At 43.6% G+C, this 22804-nt stretch overlaps 1 protein-coding gene across 12 annotated transcripts in view; it reads right to left on the bottom strand.

The window, feature by feature from the left end:
* DLG2 (discs large MAGUK scaffold protein 2) overlaps nt 1-22804 on the bottom strand; it is a 1355349-nt gene that overhangs the window by 1075422 nt on the left and 257123 nt on the right. For 2 of the 12 annotated variants that reach the window (XM_067466501.1, XM_067466500.1), the window contains exon 1: nt 18718-19118. The exons of the other annotated variants lie outside the window; for them this stretch is intronic. In XM_067466501.1, coding sequence (XP_067322602.1) covers nt 18718-18747 — 30 coding nt within the window. In that variant the 5' untranslated portion in view covers nt 18748-19118. Of the gene's footprint in view, nt 1-18717; nt 19119-22804 lie in introns of those variants that run through there. 12 annotated transcript variants of the gene reach the window in all.

A 22804-nucleotide genomic window follows, 5' to 3' on the forward strand; every position in this document is an offset into this window, starting at 1 on the left:
ATTGGACCCCTCAACCTCTGAGGAGATGTAGGTGAAACATCAGGAGAGAATACTTCTGGAACATGGTCATACAGCCTGGAAAACATACATCAGTTTGGTACATCATTTCTAAACCCAGAAGTAAATGAAAGATCCTCATTCCCTACTGTCACTGCTTTGGAGTGAGAGAACATGAGAGAGGCCCATCTCCATCAAGCCTAGGCACAGAAACAGATTGATGGTCCACCCTCCATCCCAACTCCCATTACCTTGTCTTGGAGGAAGAAAAGAAGGAGCAAACATATGTATCACGTCTGGACCCTGAAACAGGTGAAACCCCACCCTTGTACCAACTGCTACTGCTCTGGCCTTGGATAGACAGAAAAGAGACAAGAACCACTTCATCTTGCCTTGGTCCAGAAGCAGATGAAAGAACCTCCATGAATCCCTACTGCCACTGCCCTGGTGTCAAAGGGAGATAAGAGACAATTACTCCCAAACTTAACCCACTCCCACACTACCAAGCCCTTTTCCTTTTCTGTCATGCCTGAGGGGAGGGAACTGTCTTATTGTTCTGATAGCATCATAAAGTCACAGAGGTGGAAGTTAACCCAAGGATTATCCAGTCCAGTGTTTCTCAAACTGTGCTCCTCTATGTGTTTTGGACTTCAGCTGCCAGAAATCCCAGCCAGGAATTGTGGGAGCTGAAGTCAAAAACATCTGGAGGAGCACAGTCTATGATAATTTGATCCAGTCCAACCCAATTCTGCCATGCAGAAAGGCACATTCAAAACACTCAAAATAGATGGCCATCCAGTTTCTTTAAAAACCTCCAGAAAAGGAAACTCCACCAATCTCCGAGCTGGTTGACAACATAATTTCACTGTCAACCCGCTCTTACCACCTTGAAGTTCTTACTAATGTTTAGATGTAATCTCTTTTCCTGTGGGTTGTTGTAGGTTTTTTCAGGCTATATGGCCATGTTCTAGAGGCATTCTCTCCTGACGTTTCACCTGCATGTATGGCAAGCATCCTCAGAGGTAGTGAGGTCTGTTGGAACTAGGAAAATGTGTTTATATATCTGTGGAATGACCAGGGTGGGACAAAGGACTCTTGTCTGCTGGAGCTAGGTGTGAATGTTTCAACTGACCACCTTGATTAGCATTTGATAGCCTGGAAGTGCCTGGAGCAATCTTTTGTTGAGAGGGGATTAGATGTCCCTGATTGCTTTCCCTCTGCTGTTTTGCTGTTTTAATTTTTGAGTTTTTTAATACTGGTAGCCAGATTTTGTTCATTTTCATGGTTTCCTCCTTTCTGTTGAAATTGTCCATATGCTTGTGGATTTCAATGGCTTCTCTGTGTAGTCTGACATGGTGTTTGTGAGAGTGGTCCAGCATTTCTGTGTTCTCAAATAATATGCTGTGCCCAAGTTGGTTCATCAGGTGCTCTGCTATGGCTGATTTCTCTGGTTGAAGTAGTCTGCAGTGCCTTTCATGTTCCTTGATTCGTGTTTGGGCAATGCTGCGTTGGGTGGTCCCTCTGTAGACTTGTCCATAGCTGCATGGTATACGGTAGACTCCTGCAGAAGTGAGAGGATCCCTCTTGTCCTTTGCTGAACGTAGCATTTGTGGGATTTTCTTGGTGGGTCTATAGATAGTTTGTATGTTGTGTTTCCTCATCAGCTTCCCTATGCAGTCAGTGGTTCCCTTGATGTATGGCAAGAACACTTTTCCTCTGGGAGGGTCTTTGTCTTGACTCTCGTGGCTTGTTCTCGGTCTTTTCCTGTAGTTCTTTTCCTTGCAAAGTGCCATGTACACTAATGGTGCATAATCATAAACATCATAACCATCCCTTTTTGCCTCAGAAGCTTCCAGCACAGAAACACTGTGTCCCTCTCCTGGTGTGTCTGACCTGTTATTTCCCACTATTGTTTCGTCAGCCTCTTTGATGGTATATCATCTTCTAGTGTATACTGACCTGACCCATTTTCTACCTTGTTTCCACTTGGCAGTTACAAACATTTGCACTCTCAAGTCTATGGATGATTCATCCTCAACTGGATACCTTCCAGCTGCTGTCAAGTTTTTTCCCCCTCTGGGGGTCATTTTAAAAGCTGTGGTGTCACCTTTTTTTGAATGTGAAAAACCAGCAGTCTGGTTCCATTAGGTTTCAAGTGGATGCTCTCCCCTTTATACAGCCCCAAGTTGTTTATACAAATGCTTTAGGCTGGAATTGTTTGGGATTTCGGATTTTTGAATAACTACATTTGCACCCATATAATTAATGAGATATCTCAGAGATGGGACAACATTAATATACAGCAAGCATGGGCCAACTTTGGCCCTTCCAGGTGTTTTGGACTTCAGCCCCTACAATTCCTAACACCTTTTAAAATCACCCCAAGAGGGGGGGAAAAAACTTGACAGCAGCTGGAAGGTATCCAGTTGAGGATGAATCATCCATAGACTGGAGAGTCCAAATGCTTGTAACTGCCAGGTGGAAACAAGGTAGAAAATGGATCAGAGTCAAAATTTGCCCATATACACCTTAGACCAGGGGTCCTCAAACTTTTTGAACAGAGGGCCAGTTCACAGTCCCTCAAACTGTCGGAGGGCCTGATTATAATTTGAAAAAAAACATGAATGAATTCCTATGCACATATCTTATTTGTAGTGCAAAAAACACTTAAAAACAATCCAATAATTAAAATGAAGAACAATTTTAACAAATATAAACTTATGAGTATTTCAATGGGAAGTGTAGGCCTGCTTTTGGCTGATGCTATAAGATTGTTGTTGTTGTTGTTGTGTGCTTTCAACAATTAAGGCCCAAGGGCCGGATACGGCCCTACAAGTTCACTTACCCGGCCCTCACTCAGGGTCAACCTAAGTCTGAAATGACTTGAAAGCACACAACAACAACCCTATCTCATCAGCCAAAAGCAGACTCACACGTCAAATTGAAATACTAATAAGCTTATATTTGTTAAAATTGTTCTTCATGTATTGTTTTTACGTGTTTTTTGCACTACAAATAAGATATGTGCAGTGTGCATAGGAATTCATTCATTTTTTTTCAAATTATAATCCGGCCCTCCAACAGTTTGAGGGACTGTAACCTGGCCCTCTGTTTAAAAGGTTTGAGGACCCATGCTTTAGTGGATGAATGACCTCCTGTTTCCTTGTGGCAGAGTATCTATTCACTCTTTGAAGAAGGTTGGCTGTATGTCTCTCTGGTTTAGTTTCCATATCCATTACATTTCCATTGCACAATGGCATTCGGAGTACACAGTTTGGAAAATACTTTTAAAAACTAATTTATTATTATTGTCCTTCCAAGCCCACTGTATTTCCTGGAATTCCACAAGCATCTATGTCACAGAATTCCCCATTGTACAATGAGACTTTAAGCAGCCACATTGACACATTAATGGCTGGACAACATATGTGTTACCACCTCGAATTCCAAAATCCAAAAATATGCCAAAATCTGAAATAGTCCACATGGGTGACTTTCTTATGGTTCAACATACACAAATTTTGTTTCATGCACAAAAGTTTTTAAAACATTGTACAAAATTATATTTGGGCAATGTGTACAAGATGTATTTGAACCTTAAATGATTGTCATGTTCATAGAATCATAGAGTTGGAATAGACCCCATGGGCCATCCAGTCCAACCCCCTCCCAAGAAGAAGGAATATTGCATTCAAAGCACCCCCAGTAGGTGACCATCCAGCCTCTGTTTAAAAGCCTCCATAGAAGGAGCCTCTACCACACTCTGAAGCAGAGAGTTCCAGTGCTGAACAGCTCTCACAGTCAGAAAGTTCTTCCTAATGTTCAGATGGAATCTCCTTTCCTGTAGTCTGAAGCCATTGCTCCTATCACTAAGATATTTCACTATGTATGTATAAGCAAATACAGGTGTTCCAAAATCTGGGGGGTGGGAAGGGATCTAAAATCCAAATATTTCAAATAAGGAATGCTCAAACTGTCTTCAGCAGAATTGCTGTGTAACTATGTAAGGTAGATCCACATTACACAAGAAAGATATATGTAGTATCTCGGCCACAGTGTCAAGCAAACTCAAAAGGGTCAGCTTCTTCTACAGAATCACTGTAGGTGATAATACCAGGTCCCAAAAAGCAATTTAGTCATAGGAACTTGCTGTCTCCTCCCTGGACAAAAGACTCAAGGTGTTCTTGACACTGGACAATGAAATTCAGGAGGCATCTAAGGTAGAAAGTATTAAAGTAATTGGTAGCTTCAATTACCTTCATACAGAATGGAAAATGCATGGTCCAGCCATCAAGAAGAGGGAAGATATTGAGAGAGCCAACTGAATCATGTCCTGCGACAAAGTCATAAAATGACCTGAGAAGGGATTCACTTGGACTTAATCCAAAATACTTTTTAAACACACACACATACCCAAACCAAAAGTGTCTTGTGTAGCACCTTTAAAAACTAACCAATTTAGTTTAGCGAGGACTACAGCCCACTTCTTCGGATGCACAAAAGTTGCAGTAGACAAAAGCTTAGGCTGAAATAAATGAGTTCATCTGCAAGGTGCCAAAAGATGTCTTATTTTTATACTGAAACAAGCTACATGGCGAACTCTGAAAATTAATCCTAAATGGCATCCGGGACCTAGTGTGAGTTGTAAGTGTTGTTGAACTGCTTGGAAACAGTGACTACCGTGCTATGCCGTTTAATTTATATGCAAATGAAAAATACCCAAATGTCCAATAGAGTTATATTTGTTGGGTTTTTTTTTGTTTAGTTTTATTTTTAAAGGAAACTCCTCTAAAAATGAAGGCTTTAAAATGGCAAATGTTGTTCAATTTAACCAACTGTAAAGTGAGGAGCAGGGCATGGAGAGTAACTTTACATATTTGCAAACAATATCTCAATTGATAGTGACTGAGATTTATTTTTCATGTCAGGAGCGACTTGAGAAACTGCAAGTCACTTCTAGTGTAAGAGAATTGGCTGTCTGCAAGGACATTGCCAGGGGACACCAAGATGTTTGATGTTTTACCATCCTTGTGGGAGGCTTCTCTCATGTGGGGACAGTGAGGCAGTGGGGACATCCAGCTGCCTACCCTGGATGGCGAGGCACTACGCCCATCATCACTGGTAAAGAGTCTGGGAGCCCTTTGGACCCTCTGCTAATGATGGAAGCCCAGGTCTCCGCCGCTAGCAGAACCGCCTTCTTTCATCTGTGGCAGGCTAGAGGGCTGGCCCCCTACCTGTCCAGGGATGACCTAGCTACGGTGATCCAGGCCACGGTCATCTCAAGACTGGACTACTGTAACGCCCTCTACATTGGCCTTCCTCTGTTGGTGATGCGGAAGCTCAAGTTGGTACAAAACGCAGCTGCTCAGCTTTTTGCAGGAATTCCGATGAGATGCCACATAACACCAATCTTACTACAGCTGCATTGGTTACCAATTGAGCACTGGATCACTTTCAAAGTGATGGTACTCACCTTTAAGGCCTTGCATGGTCTGGGGCCGATGTATCTGAGGGACCGCCTCACCCCCTACCAACCCCAGAGATCCCTCCGTCCTGAGGACCAAGATCTATTGGAAGTCCCCAGTGTCAAGACCTTGCGTCTAACAGCAACCAGATGCAGAGCCTTCACAGCAGTGGCACCATCACTCTGGAATACTCTGCCACCTGAAGTTCGTGCCCTGCGGGACTTATCAGCTTTCCGCAGGGCATGTAAGACATACCTGTTTCGACAGGCTTTTAATGTTTGATAGTGTTGTTTTTAAATTGTTTTAAATTGCTTTTAAATTTTGTTAGATTTTAGCTAGTCTTGTAAGCCGCTCCGAGCCCCAGGGGAGTGACAGCATATAAGTTTAAATAATAAATAAATAAATAAATGTCCCCGCACGGGGAGCTGGAGCTGACAGAGGGAGCACATCCACGCTCTCCCCAGATTTCGCCTAAGATTTCACCTAAGGGCTGTTCTCGCCTAAGGGCTGAGAACAGCGGTATACAAATAAAGTAAATAAATAAATAAATAAATAAATAAATAAATTTGAACTTGCAACCTGTTGGTCTTCAGTCCTGCCGGCAGAAGGGATTAACCCACTGCATCACCAGCGGCTCCAGTGACTGAGATGATAATGAGATTGTGGTGAATTGCATTGTTGCTGCGTGCCTTCAAGTTATTTCTGATTTACTGTTATCTCAAGATGCTCCTATCATGGATTTTTGGGTAAGATTTTGCCAAGGGTTTGGCATTGCCTTCCTACATCATGGTGTATAAATAAATAAATAAATAAATAAATAAATAATACACTTTATTTATATTTCACTTTATCTCCCAGGAGGGACTCAAAGACTCAAAGCAGATTACAACACACATACAGTAGAGTCTCGCTTATCCAACATAAACGGATCGGCAGAATGTTGGATAAGCTAAAATGTTGGATAATAAGGAGGAATTAAGGAAAACCGTATTAAACATCAAATAACGTTATGATTTTACAAATTAAGCACCAAAACATCATGTTTTACAACAAACTGATAGAAAAAGCAGTTCAATATATGGTAACATTATGTCGTGCTGTATTTATGAATTTAGCACTAAAACATCACAATGTATTGAAACAGCTGTGGATTCAGGTGGGAGGCAGATGGCGTTGGATAATGCAGAATGTTAGATGAGCGAAGGTTGGACTTCAGAGGATAAGTTGTGATATATGTGTAGGCTGAAGGGACCTCTGGTCATTAGAATCTCAAATGCAAAGCTTGAGAAGGTGTAGAAAGGCAGAAATGAAATGGTCAAGGAGATGACCATCACCTATGAAGACGACTTTGGATTGTCTTAGTATTCAAAAAGGCTGTGCCTTCAAGTCACCTCTCAACCTATGGTGACCCCAGGGATTTAACAGGGTTTTCTTACAGAGGTGTTTTTGCTAGTTCCTTCCTCTGAAATACAGGTTACAGCACCTGATATTCATTGCTACTCTCCCATATAAATATTCCAAGATCACATGGGATCCTGTTCCTTCAGGATATTTAGAGCACTAAAAGGGATAAATTATGTATAGTGTAGAGAAAGTACTACCGCCACCTTCACAGACACAATAAATATAATAAATAATAAAACTTTATTTATATACCGCCCTATCTCCCCTAGGGGACTTGGAGCAGTTTCCACATATGCAAAATAATACAAAAACATACAATATAAAACAAAAACATAGGCATAAACTGTTAACACAACATATACATTAAAATCGATTTAAAAACGGTTCCACTCTCTTCTTCATGCAAGGTAAGCTGCCAGAAGCAAAGATTTCAATAAGGGGTCTGGACTATTTGGAACGAGCTGGGCCAAGGTTAGTGCAAGGAGAAGGGAAAAATGGGGCTGGCTGAATGCTACAGTACAAGGAGCAGTCTCAGGAATGGCCCTACTAGGGACCTGGGCCACTCAATTCCAGGGCCAATTAAAGGACTTTAAAAAGGTCTGGGCTGGAAGAAAAGGTGCCCTCAGATGAAAGGGAACTGGGGAATGGATGAGGTACAAGGCCAAGTCCTAACTGTTGGGCCAAGGCCTTGTGAGTAGTCATTATCAAAGGCCTGATGTAACCACCAAGTCTTCAAGTTCTTATGGAAGGAGGTGAGGGATGGGGCTAGCCTTATCTCCTTGGGAGGGCATTCCAGAGGCTAGAGGCCACCACCAAGAAGGCCCTCTCCCTCATCCCCACCAACCTGGAAGGCCAAAGTTTGTCCATGCCTGCCTTATAGGAAGGCCACTATATCCACAGGAGATACGTATCCAACTGGATCGTGGCCACATGAGTCTACAGATATAAATAAAAGCCATGAAATCTTCCAAAGGATGCGTAACACAGAATCATCTGGTGGAACAAGAAAAATCCTAGAGAAACTATTATTCCAACAAGTCAAGTAAGTGAAACTGTGCTCTGCAGTTATGGGGGCCTAAGGCTTTGATAATCTGGATTATATGGTAGTGTAGATCCAGGAAGGGTGCACCTCCACTGCAGAATTAATATTTTGACTGCCATGGCTCAATGCTATGGAATCCTGGGATTTGTAGTTTAGTGAAGCACCAGAACTCTTTGGAAGAGCCAGCTAAAGACCTTGTAAAACTGCAACTCACTTGATTCCATTAGCATTGGATGATGGCAGTCCAAATAGCATCAAACTGCATTAATTCTACGAGTGTAGATGCACCTTAACTATACTAATACTTTAACGCTGTATTAATGATTCCCCATTGTTGGTTTAGCCTAGTGTTCTAATTGACATTGTGATTGTTTTCATCCATCTCAGTTGTTCATTTGTTTTCAGCCTCATTGCTTTAAAGTGAATTTCTCATTGCCCAGAGAATGTCGAGGCGTATACATGCACACATTGTTAAATAAATAACATCTGAAAGGGAAGCTGTGAAGAGAGAATTTTCAAGCTGTTCATCGCATCCAGGCCTCGTGCAGCCTGAAGGGCCAGACAAATTCACGGATGCTAAACTCTGTCCACGGTTGTTAGGTAACTAAATGGAATTTCAGTGTATGAGAACAAGATGTCTCTGAATACCGCATAAGAGCTGGAGCTTGGAAAGTTACATTTTCTGGTGTAAGGATCCCAGAGACCCAATGACTATGGTGGGTGGAGTATTGTGGCAGCTGTAGTCCAAAAACAATTTCTCTCCAAGTGGTGCTAAGCACATATAATAGGAGACCCACAATCTTTCTTATGATTCTCCTAGGAACGCATTGGATACTAATAGGAATATAATGCTAACTATATGAAATTTTGTAGAGTCTACATACCATAAGGGTACCAGATCCTCTCTGATTTTGATAGGTAAGCAGGATGAACCCTGGTTGGTATCTAGACCCATTGCAGTCTGGTTTCAGACCGGGTCATGGAACTGAGACAGCCATGGTTGCCTTAGTGGATGATTTCCGCAGAGAGCTCGACAAGGGGAGTGTGTCCCTGTTGGTTCTCCTCTCAGCGGCCTTCAATACCTTAAACCACGGTATCCTTCTGGGTCGCCTTGCAAGGATGGGTCTTGGGGGTATTGTTCTGCAGTGGCTCCAGTACTTCCTGGAGGATCATATCTCGAAAGTGTTGCTGGGGGACTCCTGCCCAGTCCCACAGCCATTGTCCTTCCATGTCCCGCAGGACTCACTACTGTCCCCTATGTTGTTTAACATCTTCATGAAGCCGTGGGGTGAGATCACCTGGAGTTTTGGAGTTCAATGCCATCTGTATGCAGATGATGTCCAACTCTATTACTCCTTTTACCAGATACTAAGGAAGCTGTCCAGGTCGTGTACCAGTGCCTGGCCACTGTGACAGTCTGGACAAGGACGAACAAATTGAAGTTGGATCCAGACAAGACAGAGGTACTCCTGGTCAGTTGCAAGGCTGAATAGGGTATAGGTTACAGCTTGTGCTGGATGGGATTACACTCCCCTTCAAGGCACAGGTTTGCAGTTTGGGAGTCCTCCTGGACTCATCGCTGAGCCTGGAACCTCGGGTTGCAGGAGTGGCTAGGGGGGCTTTTGCACAATTAAAACTTGTGCGCCAGTTGCGCTCGTACTTTGGGAAGTCAGACTTGGCCATGGTAGTCCACACTCTCGTTACATCCAGGATAGACTACTACAACATGCTCTACTACAACAGCCTTTGAAGACTGTTTGGAAGCTTCAAATAGTTCAACAAGAGGCAGCCAGACTAAGAACTGAGGCAGCATACAGGGAGCACACAACTGCCATGTTACGTCAGCTCCAGTGGCTGCCTGTTTGATACCAGGCACAATTCAAAGTGCTGGGTTTGGCCTATAAAGCCCTAAATGGCCCCAGCCCAGTTTACCTGTCCAAATGCATCTCCCTTTACGAACCACCATGAAGACTAAGATCTTCTGGGGAGGCCCTGCTCTTGGTCTTGCTACCATCACAGGTGCATTTGACAGGGACGAGAGAGAAGTCCTTCTCAGTGATTGCCCCGGCTATGAAATTCCCTCCATGCCGAGATTTGATCAGCCCCCTCCCTCCTGTCCTTCAGGAAGATGGTAAAAACCTAGATGTGGGACCAAACCTTTGGGGCAGTGCAATGAGGCAATAATAGTAAATCCACTGATTTAAAGCAGATGTAACTGTTTTTAGTGTTTGTGTATATTTATAATTATTTTATGTTCTGGCATGGAATGCTTGCCGTATATATGCTGTGCTCCACCCTGAGTCCTCTTTGGGGTGAGAAGAGCAGAATATAAATGTTTTAAATAAATAACACATAAATTGGTACTGGGCTGGGAGGCTGCCAATATATACCAGGTGCATAGGAAAGATGACCTCTGGAATGTGGCCCCAAAATGACAGAAGAATTTTGTAATTTTTTGGTTACCAAGTATTTTTATGCTCAAGCTAGAAACTGATCTTCATAAGGGACTAGAGAAGTTCCACACTCATGCAGTGCTATGTTCTGAAATACAAGCTTTCATCATTTACATCCACAATGACAAGGTGGTCCCACTAGCTGGGTAAGCTGGCAACATTAGCGCCCCAGAAGATCCTGAATGGCCTGAGCTCCTCCACTGCAACCCCAACAAAATACCAATGTGGTCATGCCCTGCTCAGACAGTGAACAGAAAGAGCAGATGGACATGCCACTGACAGATATGGAAGCAGGCAACTCCCAACAGTTTCTCAAGCTCTGCTTAAACAGTGCAGAAAAGGGAAGATGGAAGTGCCAACAGCTGACTCAAGCCACTTGGAGCAGCCTTTGCATGTTCCAGTGAGTGAACCCAAAGGGAGAACTTCCCAGTAAGTTTCAGAAAGTTTAGACACTCCAACAGCATTGCAGAGGCATAAGCAAAGGAAGGAGTTCACGAAATCTCTCAAGCTTTCTGAAAAATGCTCAATAATTAAGCAGCAGCCAAGGCCTTCACTGGGAGCTATAAATCCAGTAGTGAAGGCTCTCCCTTTGCTGCGGATGTCTCCTTCCAGCCTGACCTCAAATGCCAATTTATGCTTCATGAATCTGACTTTGGACCTGATTTGATGACTCTTCTGGCTTAACTTCAAAGGACTTTTGGATATAGCTTTTCTGATCTTGGATTGTTAGACTATTTCTTTGAATGAATAAGCTACTGGAACTGATAGCTGTTCAGGACAAATGCCCACAAACAACCCTCTTTACTTCTATCCCTGCAAACTAAAGTCAGAGTGCAAAAGCAGCTGCACTTTGGCATGACTTAGGTAACTCAACAGAGGAGGGCGCAGGAGGAAACAAAGGCTTGCCTCTTTCTATAAGGTAAAGATAAAGGTTTCCCTTGACATTAAGTCTAGTCGTGTCTGACTTCACAGACATGACTAGTGCTCATCTCCATTTCTAAGCCAAAGAGCCAGCGTTTTCTGTAGACACCTCCAAGGTCATGTGGCCGGCATGACTGCATGGAGTGCCATTACTTTCTTGCCAAGGCAGTACCTATTGATCTACTCACATTTGCATGTTTTCAAACTGCTAGGATGGCAGAAGCTGAGCCTAACAGTGGTAACTCACCTTGCTCCCCAGATTTGAATCGTCAACCTTTCAGTCAGCAAGTTCAGCAACTCAGCTGTTTAATCCACTGCTCCACCAAGGGCCCATTCTGTACACTTTCTGTACACTTGCCTCTTTCTGTATACTGAGGCAAAACCAAACTGCTGCAGCTTCTCCTGACTCGGCTTTATTTCATCAACAGTATGTTTTAACATGTGATGCACATCCTTGTTTTCATTTGTGCAATATTGGCTGGTATGGCTCTATTGTGAGAATCAGTGTCATCTAGTGGCTTGGACTATGAAGGGACACCATGGTTTAAAACAGGGGTCCTCAAACTAATGCCCAAGGGCCAGATACAGCCCTCCAAGGTCATTTACCCAGCCCTCGCTCAGGGTCAACTGACTTGAAAGCACACAACAACAACAATCCTATCTCATCAGCCAAAAGCAAGCCCACACTTCCCACTGAAATACTAAGTTTATATTTGTTAAAATTGTTCATTTTATTTATTGTATTGTTTTTAAGTGTGTTTTTTTTTGCACTACAAATAAGATATGTGCAGTGTGCATAGGAATTCATTCATATTTTTTTCAAATTATAATCCAGCCCTCCAACAGTTTGAGGGACTGTGACCTGGCCCTCTGTTTAAAAAGTTTGAAGTCCTCTGGTTTAAAGCCTTGCTTTGCCATAAAATCTGTTGTGTGACCATGGGTAAGTCATACTCTGCCAAACTCAGAGAATGAAAATGGAAAACCCTTTCTGAATAACACTTGTGAAATAAATGTGTGATATATTTTCCTTAGGGTTGCCATACATTGGAAACTATTTGAAGCAACAGCAGCAGCTCCACCATCTAGTGTGCTTGCTTCCCTCTGCCTAAAGGTAAGGTCAACCTTTTCCTCCTCTCCTGCTGCATCAAAATAAAATTGATAGGAAGATCTCCATAATCAATACAGAGCTCAAGGCACGGCAGAGCAAGTTGTCCGTAAACTTTGTAAAAGTGAGGCCTAACTTAAACCCTTACTGAAGGCCATTTTTTTCATTCTCCTCTATTTCTCTTCTCTTTTTCTTGCCATCTTCCCATTTTGATTCTTCTCCCACATTCTCCCTTTCAGAAAATATCAAAAGGCAATGGCTAGCATGAATCACCTTTCTTCCTGGTGTAAGCCTTAGTCCACCAGCCATCCTTCTTAAAGCCCACAGCATTTCTAGAAGTCCCTGATGCAGACTAGCATTTGATGTAAAATTCACTCAGAAGAAACACATTCAGCTCCGCTTGCTGCTCTTGCTGCAGAAGTCGCCAGCGCTAAAGAGGCAAGCCATTGTAATGTGGACGTGTATCCTCTGCAGTGAAAGTGGCTGCAGAGAAATAGGCAAGTCAAACTCTAGTTGTCCAAATTACGAGGGGTATTTTTAAAGTAAGGTCCGTTTTGTTGTAGACACTAGTAGTTCGCGCGCATACCACAATGAGCACATGCGTCATGTACCAGCATGCCTCGGGAACAACTGTGCTCAGTTTCCGCTCTGTAGCTAACCTGTACGGTTCTGTTCTGTGCTTTAAAAATGTTTAAGACTATCAACTCACCCTCCGCATGTGAGGTTTGCTCAGTGATACGGTTTTTGTCAGCTGCAGAAATTCATCGACAGATTTGTGAAGTGTACGGTGATACTGTTACAAGTGAAAGCAAAGTGCGTAAGTGGGTACGACAATTCAAAGATGGCCGTGACAACGTCCATGATGAGGACTGCTCCGGTCGCCCTTCTTTGATTACAGACGATTTGGTGGCTTCAGTTGAAGTGAGGATTTATGAAGAGGGTATTTTAAAATTGGTTCAGAGGTATGATAAGTGTTTGAACAAACTTGGCAACTATGTTGAAAAATAGAGTGAAGTATGTACTTTCTGAAAATAAATTTACTTTTTGGAAATAAACTTTCGTTGTGTACTTATGTTCCAATGCACCTTACTTTAAAAATACCCCTAGTATTTTCTCCTCCAAATATATTCCCACATTACTATCCTGGCCATAGTAGCAAGAAAAAAGGGAGTTGTGGGTTGTTTAGACCCAACTCTATTGTGTGCTCTGAAGCTAAGATTGGGAGAAAGCAACCGTTTATGTACCATCACTCACCAGTTGATGAAGAAGCTTAGGGAAGAGATTCCCTACACTTACCCTTTCTCTGACTAGCTACCTCTTTGAAGACTAGGAATTTGACATCAGCAAAGTCTTGAGCAGTGCTGAGGTGAACCCAACAAAAAAAGCACCAGCAGTGTACCTGATGCTTGTACATAATCTAAAAGAATGGAGCCCCCAGTGGCACAGTGGGTTAAAACCTTGTGCCGGCAGGACTGAAGACTGATAGGTTGCAGGTTCGAATCTGGGGAGAGTGCAGATGAGCTCCCTCTATCAGCTCCAGCTCCCCATGTGGGGACATAAGAGAAGCCTTGCACAAGGATGGTAAAATATCAAAACATTTGAGCGTCCCCTGGGCAACGTCCTTGTAGACAGCCAATTCTCTCACACCAGAAGTGACTTGCAGTTTCTCAAGTCGTTCCTGACATGAAAAAAAAAATCCAAAAGGATAAGTTTCTGCCCCAAGGAACTTGCAATATAAAACCCAAAATCTGCAGGAGTAAAATCTTGTAAAAGCTTCCATATCAAATCTTTTTACTGGTCCAAGTAATCTGACAGATTATTCCCAAATTGACCCTTTGGCTGATTACACTGATCCAGGTGTGATTTTTTGTTTCAGTTCAATTTTCCTATTATAATTTATGAAAATGTACAAGAGGCAAAGAGACGCTCCAGGCAATCTTGCCAGGCACACAACCAGGAGATGACAACGCAGGCAACTCAGGTTGAAAATGGAGAAAGCACCTCCACCAGAGGTGGAGCCAGAGATGAGCACCACCTCCAGAAGCCGGAAATGAAAGGAGAAGCCTCTGCCTTTGTTTGTGTTTGTGTGTCATTGTATATGATTGTAAAGGCATTGAATGTTTGCCTATGTCTGTAAATGCTGTAATCCATTCTGAGACCTCTAGGGAGAAGGGTGAAATATAAATAAAGCATAGTAGTAACAGTACCAGCATTGTGTAGTGGTTTAATCATTGGACTATAACACTGAAGACCAGGCTTCAGTTCTCCACTTGGCCATGAAAACCCATTGGGTGACCTTGGGTGAGTCGCATACTCTCAGCTCCAGGAACCTTGGTGTCACTGTAAGTCAGAAATATCTTGAAGGCACACCACAACAACACTTCAATGCAGAAGAAAGTGAAACTCACCAATTTTCTCAATCCAGTAAAAAGGAGAGAGGGGGCACAATTTCATTTACTCTCCAACTCTATGAAAGTCTGTAAATTTTGAGTATAGGAGAAAGCAAATTTGAGAGTTATGCCTCTCTCTACAGACATCCTTCACCTTCAAGTGGCTTTAGTGTTGCCAGGTCAGGACTATCCCAGGGCTAACACCTTGAGATGCCACGAGGTGGGCTCTGGGGATGTCATTAAGCATGATCCTTAAAGCATCCATTGCAGTTGTACAGAATACACCATTCAAATATAAAACAACATATCTAATGAATGGTGTGTGTGTGTTTGTGCACAGAGCTTTCACCCTGAGGTTCTTCCCTTCCCCCTGAGGATTTGAAGAATAGAAGCCGATCCATGTGTTCTACCTGGGTTCCTACTGGCCTTTCTCATACTGCATACTTCTAATTTAGAAGGAGTGAAATTTGATATAAGTATGATTACAATGAGCCATGTGAAACTTTTTTTATACAGAAACCTCCCCTAATGAAGTTTCTTCTTTAATATGCATGCAGTGGTGCAGTGGATTTAACTGCTGAGCTGCTGAACTTACTGACTGAAAGGTCGCAGGTTCGAATCCGGGGAGTGGTGTGAGCTTCCACTGTCAGCCCCAGCTTGTGCCAACCTAGTAGTTCAAAAACATGCAAATGTGAGTAGATCAATAGGTACCACTCCAGCTGGAAGGAATCAGCACTCCAGGCAGTCATGCCAGCCACATGACCTTGGTTCTAATCTGGGGGGTGGTGTGAGCTTCCTCTGTCAGCCCCAGCTTGTGCCAATCTAGTAGTTCATAAACATGCAAATGTGAGTAGATCAATAGGTACCACTCCAGCTGGAAGGTAACAGCACTCCAGGCAGTCATGCCAGCCACATGACCTTGGAGGTGCCTATGGACAACGCTGGCTCTTAGAAATAGAGATGAGCACAATCCCCAGAGTCAAACATGACTGGACTTAATGTCAGGGGAAAACCTTTACCTATTAGCCCTCCAAAGTCCTCTTGTCTCTGCCATTCTGTTTCCAAGAACAGCTACCCAAAGGCTTCCAAGAACCTGAGGGTGAAAACCTCTTATCTGCAATTTCAAAATCCAAAATAATCCAAAATCCAAAATTATCCACATGGGCGGCAGAGGTAGAAACACCATTTATTACTGATTGTACAATGCGCACAAATTTTCTTTTCTTCACAAAATTACCAATAACAGGGTTTAAAGGTACCTTCGGACTATGTTTAAAACATATACACGAAAAATAAATTAATGCCATGTTTAAATATCTCCAAAATCTCTCATTAGGTACATATTACATATGTAAAAATACAGGTATTCAAAAAAAAAAAAAGCACTTCTGGTCCCAAGCATTTTGGATAAGTATACTTAACTCACACTATCTTTCCCCAACTGTTTTGAATCCTAACTATTTTGACGAAACCCTCAGCAAGCTAGAGTCCAAAAGTGGCAGGCTAAAACCCAGAACCTCAACCCAGAACCCAGACTCCCTCCTGGGCACACAGAAAACTGGGGAACTTGGACGACACTGAACAGACTGCGCTCTGGCACCACAAGGTGCAGGGCCAACTTTAAGAAAGTGGAGTCCACAACATGTGAGTGTGGAGAAGAGCAAACCACAGACCACTTACTACAGAGTATCATAAGCTCCTGACAGGTCTATGAAGACAGCTCCTGTGATCTGCTGCCTTTCAAAGCCACCTGATATGATGTATTACCCAAATGTGACTGTATATTGTACTTTGGTTTTTAAATTGTTTATTTTAAGATATTCACATTTATTATTGATGTATTTGGTATGTTGTTTCTATGATCTTAAGATGTTGTAAGCCGCTTTGGGTTCCGTGAGGGAGAAAAACGGGGTATAAATAAAGATTTATTATTATTATTATTATTATTATTATTATTATTTTACTGACACAAAAACACATATGTCACAACAAATGAGATCTATATGCTGTATTTTGTATCACAAAATCACAAGTCAAACATTTCCCAAGCATCTAGGATTATTATTATTATTATTATTATTACTACAATGCAGCCTGAGCCCTGCCACATGCACAATGGAGGACCTTCTCACAGCCACACCAAAGGCACTTCAAGTGGCCAGATTCTGCTCAAGGGACATTTAGTATAATACCAAGTTCTTAACTTTGTTTGTGTTTTTAAATACATAACTGTTACCCTCAATCCGCTTCTGACGTGATAAACAAATAAACTATTCCATCTGAACATGAGGAAAACTTCCTGACTGTGGGAGCCATTTAGCAGTGGAACTCTCTGCCCCGGAGTGTGGTAGAGGCTCCTTCTTTAGAAGCATTTAAACAGAGGCTGGCCATCTGTCAGGGATGCTTTGAATGCAATATTCCTGCTTCTTGGCAGGGGGTTGGACTGGATGGCCCATGAGGTCTCTTCCAACTCTATGATTCCAGAGAAATATTGACAAGCTGGAATGTGTCCAGAGGAGGGCGACTAAAATGATCAAGGGTCTGGAGAACACCCCTATGAGGAGCAGCTTAAGGAGCTGGGCATGTTTAGCCTGAAGAAGAGAAGGCTGAGAGGAGATATGATAGCCATGTATAAATATGTGAGAGGAAGCCACAGGGAGGAGGGAGCAAGCTTGTTTTCTGCTTCCCTGGAGACTAGGACGCGGAACAATGGCTTCAAACTACAAGAAAGGAGATTCCATCTGCACATGAGGAAGAACTTCCTGACTATGAGAGCCGTTCAGCAGTGGAACTCTCTGCCCCGGAGTGTGGTGAAGGCTCCTTCTTTGAAAGCTTTTAAACAGAGGCTGGATGGCCATCTGTCAGGGGTGATTTGAATGCAATATTCCTGCTTCTTGGCAGGGGGTTGGACTGGATGGCCCATGAGGTCTTTTCCAACTCTATGATTCTATTATTCTATTTAGACATATGGAAATTCAATTTTGTCATGAGCCCGCAGTGAGTTAAACCCCTGTGCCGGCAGGATTGAAGGCCGACAGGTCGCAGGTTCGAATCTGGGGAGAACCGGATGAGCTCCCTCTATCAGCTCCAGCTCCTAATGCGGGGACATGAGAGAAGCCTCCCACAAGGATGATAAAAACATCAAAAATCATCCGTGCATCCCCTGGGCAACGTCCTTGCAGACGGCCAATTCTCTCACAACAGGAGCGACTCCTGACACAGAAAAAAATGTCATTATGACAAACACAGCAGTCATTGGTCACACAATCCACCATAGATGTGTCTTTTCTTTTGAGCAGCCAATGGACAACATGGTTTTGGGAAGTGAACTCCACCTGCCACTTAAACATGATACAATGCTGGGTTAGGGCCCAAACAATGTTTGTTAAGCCAACAACTCTAAACCAGAGTTTACTACTTTCCCTTCCTTCCTGACAACTCCTGCTGAGTTGCACCATCACAACCTCTCGAAAGGTGGAATTCTCCAATCAGAAACACCGACTTCACCATAACTTTTCTATGATTGGCTTTTAAAGAAGAGCAGCCCAAGGTGCATCAAAACGTTCAGAGTTTCCAAAGCGGAAAAAGCGGCGAACTGCAGTGGACTCCTTTCTTATTATTCCAACCGGCCGCGATGTGTGCGCAATGAGACCTTTTTTTTGTCAAATGTCCTTCTGGTACCCGAGTTATTAATAGAGGCAAGCAAAGGCTAAGATTTAAAACACACAGAGAGAGAGAGAGAGGCCTCTTCCTGGTGGAAGGCAAAGAATACATTATTTAAGAAGAAGAATGTTTGGGAGCCTATCACAGCAATCATGTTCAGGGGAAACTCTCAATGCCCGGCCAAGCCATGCGGAGAATGGAGATGCATCAGAGGCTCTTGGCAATAAGGCACATCTTCCGCCTCTTTTAATTCCAAGACAAGCAAAAACAAGCCTACCTTAGTGGTGACTATGCACAAGCAATCCATGCTGAGAAGCTTCCCGGGTGGAAATCCTCAAGCAAATCCGCAAGGGGGGGAAATCAAGAGGCGAGGATTTCTCCAGAGCGCGCACACAACCTGGAGACTTGGTTGGAGCTGAGCTCCCAGAGAGAAGAGCTTGCCGCTGCTGCTGCTATTGCTCCGGCCGTGTCCTCCCCACCTTCCTCCTCCTCCTCATCGCTGAAAGGCAGCCTCAAGGATGCTCCCAGGGATGGAGGAGCTCCCTGGAAAGCATCTTGCGCAAAACTTCCGAGGGGTTTCTTGGGCTGGGATGCGGCATCGTGGCGCCCAGCTCCGCTCCGCTCTCCGACGGGAAGGAGAAGGAGAGGATTACGCACGAGGCGCTCGGAGGCACCGTCGCCCTCGCAGCCGGGCTCTCCTCCTCTCTCCCCCGCCTCAGGAACCCCCAAAAGGGATCCTCTGCCAAGGCTCCCTTCCCTCCCTCCTTCCCTCCCTCTGTATTATTCCCCTTATCTGCACTTTCCCAAAAGAGAGGAAGAAAGAATTCCCCTTTGCTTTGGCGAATTTGGACTCAGCCCAAAGTACACTCAGTCCTCCATCTCCAGGGATTCTGCGTCCACAGGTTCAACCATCCATGCTTTTGGGCCGGGCATGGGCAAACTTCAGCCCTCCAGGTGTTTTGGACTCCAGGGATTGTGGGAGTTGGAGTCCAAAACACCTGGAGGGCCAAAGTTTGCCCATGCCTGCTTTGGACATACTAGGGGTGTTCAAAGATTTCCCCTCACCCACTTCTGTTTATCACAGGACACTGAAAATGCATATGGCTCAACCCATCACACAAAGTAAGCATTTGCAGTATAGTTGCCCAGGGGTGCTCTTGAGGCACTTTTGGGGGGAAAAAGACCTTGACATATGCGAGTTGTAGTTACTGGGATGTATAGTTCACCTACAATCAAAGAGCATTCCAAACTCCACCAATGATGGAATTGAACCAAATATGGCACACAGAACTCCCACGACGAACAGTGATTGGGTGGGGGGGGGGGGGATACTGTTTGCTTACTGTTGAAAATTACCTAGGGCCGCCTCTGCATATGTGTAATGCTATAATTCTCTATAAGCAGGTCCATAGCCAGGATTTTGATTTGCGGGGTGCTGAGTTTGATTCGGGGGGGGGGGGGGGGGCTGAGTTTGATTCAAAGGGGGGGGGGGGTGAGGATCTACTCTAGCAAACCTTTTGTAACATTATCCCAATAGCCCCATGCATATGGGATATATTGAGCATGGTGATCAGATCATGATATGAATAAATGTAAGTTTAAATAATGTACCAGTAAGGCCTTCTTGCGGACCACCCTGAGAATTTGGGGGGGGGGGGCTGAAGCCCCTCAAACCTCCCCCCCCCCCCCGGCTACTCTGAACTGATAACGGTCTTGATTTTAAAGGTGCTGAAGTGGTGTGAGGTTTGATAACGGACCCAGTGGAATAGAGAGCAGTCATCAAGTTCCTTTACTTGAAAGGCCGCACACCAATGGAGATGTTCGATGGGATGAAAGAGGTTTATGGTGAGGATTCCCCATAATGTAGTACAGAACTGGCATTGTCCATTCCAATATGGTTGGACTTCAGTGGAAACAGCTCCAATTCCAGGGTGACCCCACTCTGCTATTGATGAGCGCACTTTCCAGCAAGTGGAGGTCACCATTTTGGAAAATGGACATGTAATCATTTGCCACCTAACCCAAAATGTCAAGATGACTGTTGGGTCCATGGGAAAAAAATCATCCAATAACATCTTCATGAACATAAGTCATCTACTCACACTTTTCCAGAATACGGAACGAGTCGAATGCTCTCAGGCTCTATTGACAATTATGTGCCATAGAAACCAGGGGGACTTTTTCATCAGTCTGATCACACAGGATAAAAGCTGGGTCCATCATAGAATCATAGAATCATAGAATCAAAGAGTTGGAAGAGACCTCATGGGCCATCCAGTCCAACCCCCTGCCAAGAAGCAGGAATATTACATTCAAATCACCCCTGACAAATGGCCATCCAGCCTCTGCTTAAAAGCTTCCAAAGAAGGAGCCTCCACCACACTCCAGGGCAGAGAGTTCTACTGCTGAACGGCTCTCACAGTCAGGAAGTTCTTCCTAATGTTCAGATGGAATCTCCTCTCTTGTAGTTTGAAGCCATTGTTCCGCGTCCTAGTCTCCAAGGAAGCAGAAAACAAGCTTGCTCCCTCCTCCCTGTGGCTTCCTCTCACATATTTATACATGGCTATCATATCTCCTCTCAGCCTTCTCTTCTTCAGGCTAAACATGCCCAGTTCCCTAAGCCGCTCCTCATAGGGCTTGTTCTCCAGACCCTTGATCATTTTAGTCGCCCTCCTTTGGACACATTCCAGCTTGTCAATATCTCTCTTGAATTGTGGTGCCCAGAATTGGACACAATATTCCAGATGTGGTCTAACCAAAGCAGAATAGAGGGGTAGCATTACTTCCTTAGATCTAGACACTATGCTCCTATTGATGCAGGCCAAAATCCCATTGGCTTTTTTTGCCGCCGCATCACATTGTTGGCTCATGTTTAACTTATTGTCCACGAGGACTCGAAGATCTTTTTCACTATGATCCTGAGACTAAAGTCCAGTCGATGCAATGAAAGAATCGTGACCCACCACCTCCAAAGAAGGCACTTGCCAACTCTCAGCAGGCAAGGTCATGCTCAAGGTATTTTGGGACCAGCATGAAGTAGTATTGATGGATTTCCTAGCAAAGAGTACCATGATCACTGGGGCATACTTTACTTCACTGCTTCAAAAATTGTGGGAGGCCATCAAAGCCAAGAGACGTGGCATGCTCACCTTCTGCAAGATAATGCACCAGTTCATAACTCATGTGTTGCCCAAATGAAGCATGCTCCTGTGGCTTTGAAATTCTACCACATCCCCCTTATTTACCTGACATCGCACCATCAGATTTCCACCTCTTTCCAACAATGAAATTAGTTATTTTGAAGGGCAAGAGCTTTTCAGATGATGAGGCTCTAATTTCACAACATAGATTTTGGAGGAACCTGTTGTCCTCAACAAAGTGCAAAGTACAGTCAGTCCCCCATATCCAAGGATTCTGTGTCCCCAGGTTCAACCAGACATGGGCAAATTTTGGCACTTCGGGTGTTTTGGACTTCAAGTCCCACAATTCCTAACAGCCTACTGGTTGTTAGGAATAGTGGGACTTGAACTCCAAAACACCCGAAGAGCCAAAGTTTGACCATGCCTGACAGGCTGATCTCAGAACTGCTCATTTTCTACTCTTATCCATCTCCCATACCTTCCTTATCTGCACATTTCCAAGTGAAAGAAACAAAGAAAAGAACTCCTTTCCTTTGCTTTTGCAAATCTGGATTAAGTCCAAAGTACAGTTAGTTCTCCATAATCAGGGATTCTGTGTCCACACCTTCAACCATCCATGGCTTGGAAAGATTCAGAATAGAAATATATAAAGGAAAACTTGATTTCTGGCATTTTATATAACAAAAGGAATTGTCTTCATACGGAAAAATAGAAAAAACATTGGTGTTTTTGGAGGCTGCACACCTTCTTTGTCTGCACTTTTCTAAAGAAGTAAATAATTTTGTTCACTTTGGGTTATTGTGAGTTTTTTCCAGGCTGTATGGCCATGTTCCAGAAACATTATCTCCTAACATTTTGCCCACACCTATGGCAAGCATCCTCAGATGGTTTACTCTCAGGAACACTAATTTAGGAATAATGCCATTTTTGAGGCATAAATTCCTACCCTGTGCAAAGAAAGTATTCAAAAACTCTTGTAAACTCACATGACAGGGAGAAATGTTTAAATTAATTATCCCCATAATCAAGAATGGAATAGACACAGGTGTGCAACCTCACTCCGGAGCTGCTAATGCCTTCTCTCCCCCAAATATGTCTCTTATCTGTACTTTTCCAAATTAAAGAAGGGGAAAAAAACTCCCTACTTTTTCTTTGGAAAATTTGAACTAAATCCAAAGTATAGTCAGCCTTCTATATTCAGGGATTCTGTGTCTATTGGTTCAA

The sequence above is a fragment of the Anolis sagrei genome, chromosome 3 (assembly GCF_037176765.1).
Source record: "Anolis sagrei isolate rAnoSag1 chromosome 3, rAnoSag1.mat, whole genome shotgun sequence".
Classification (NCBI taxonomy): domain Eukaryota; kingdom Metazoa; phylum Chordata; class Lepidosauria; order Squamata; family Dactyloidae; genus Anolis; species Anolis sagrei.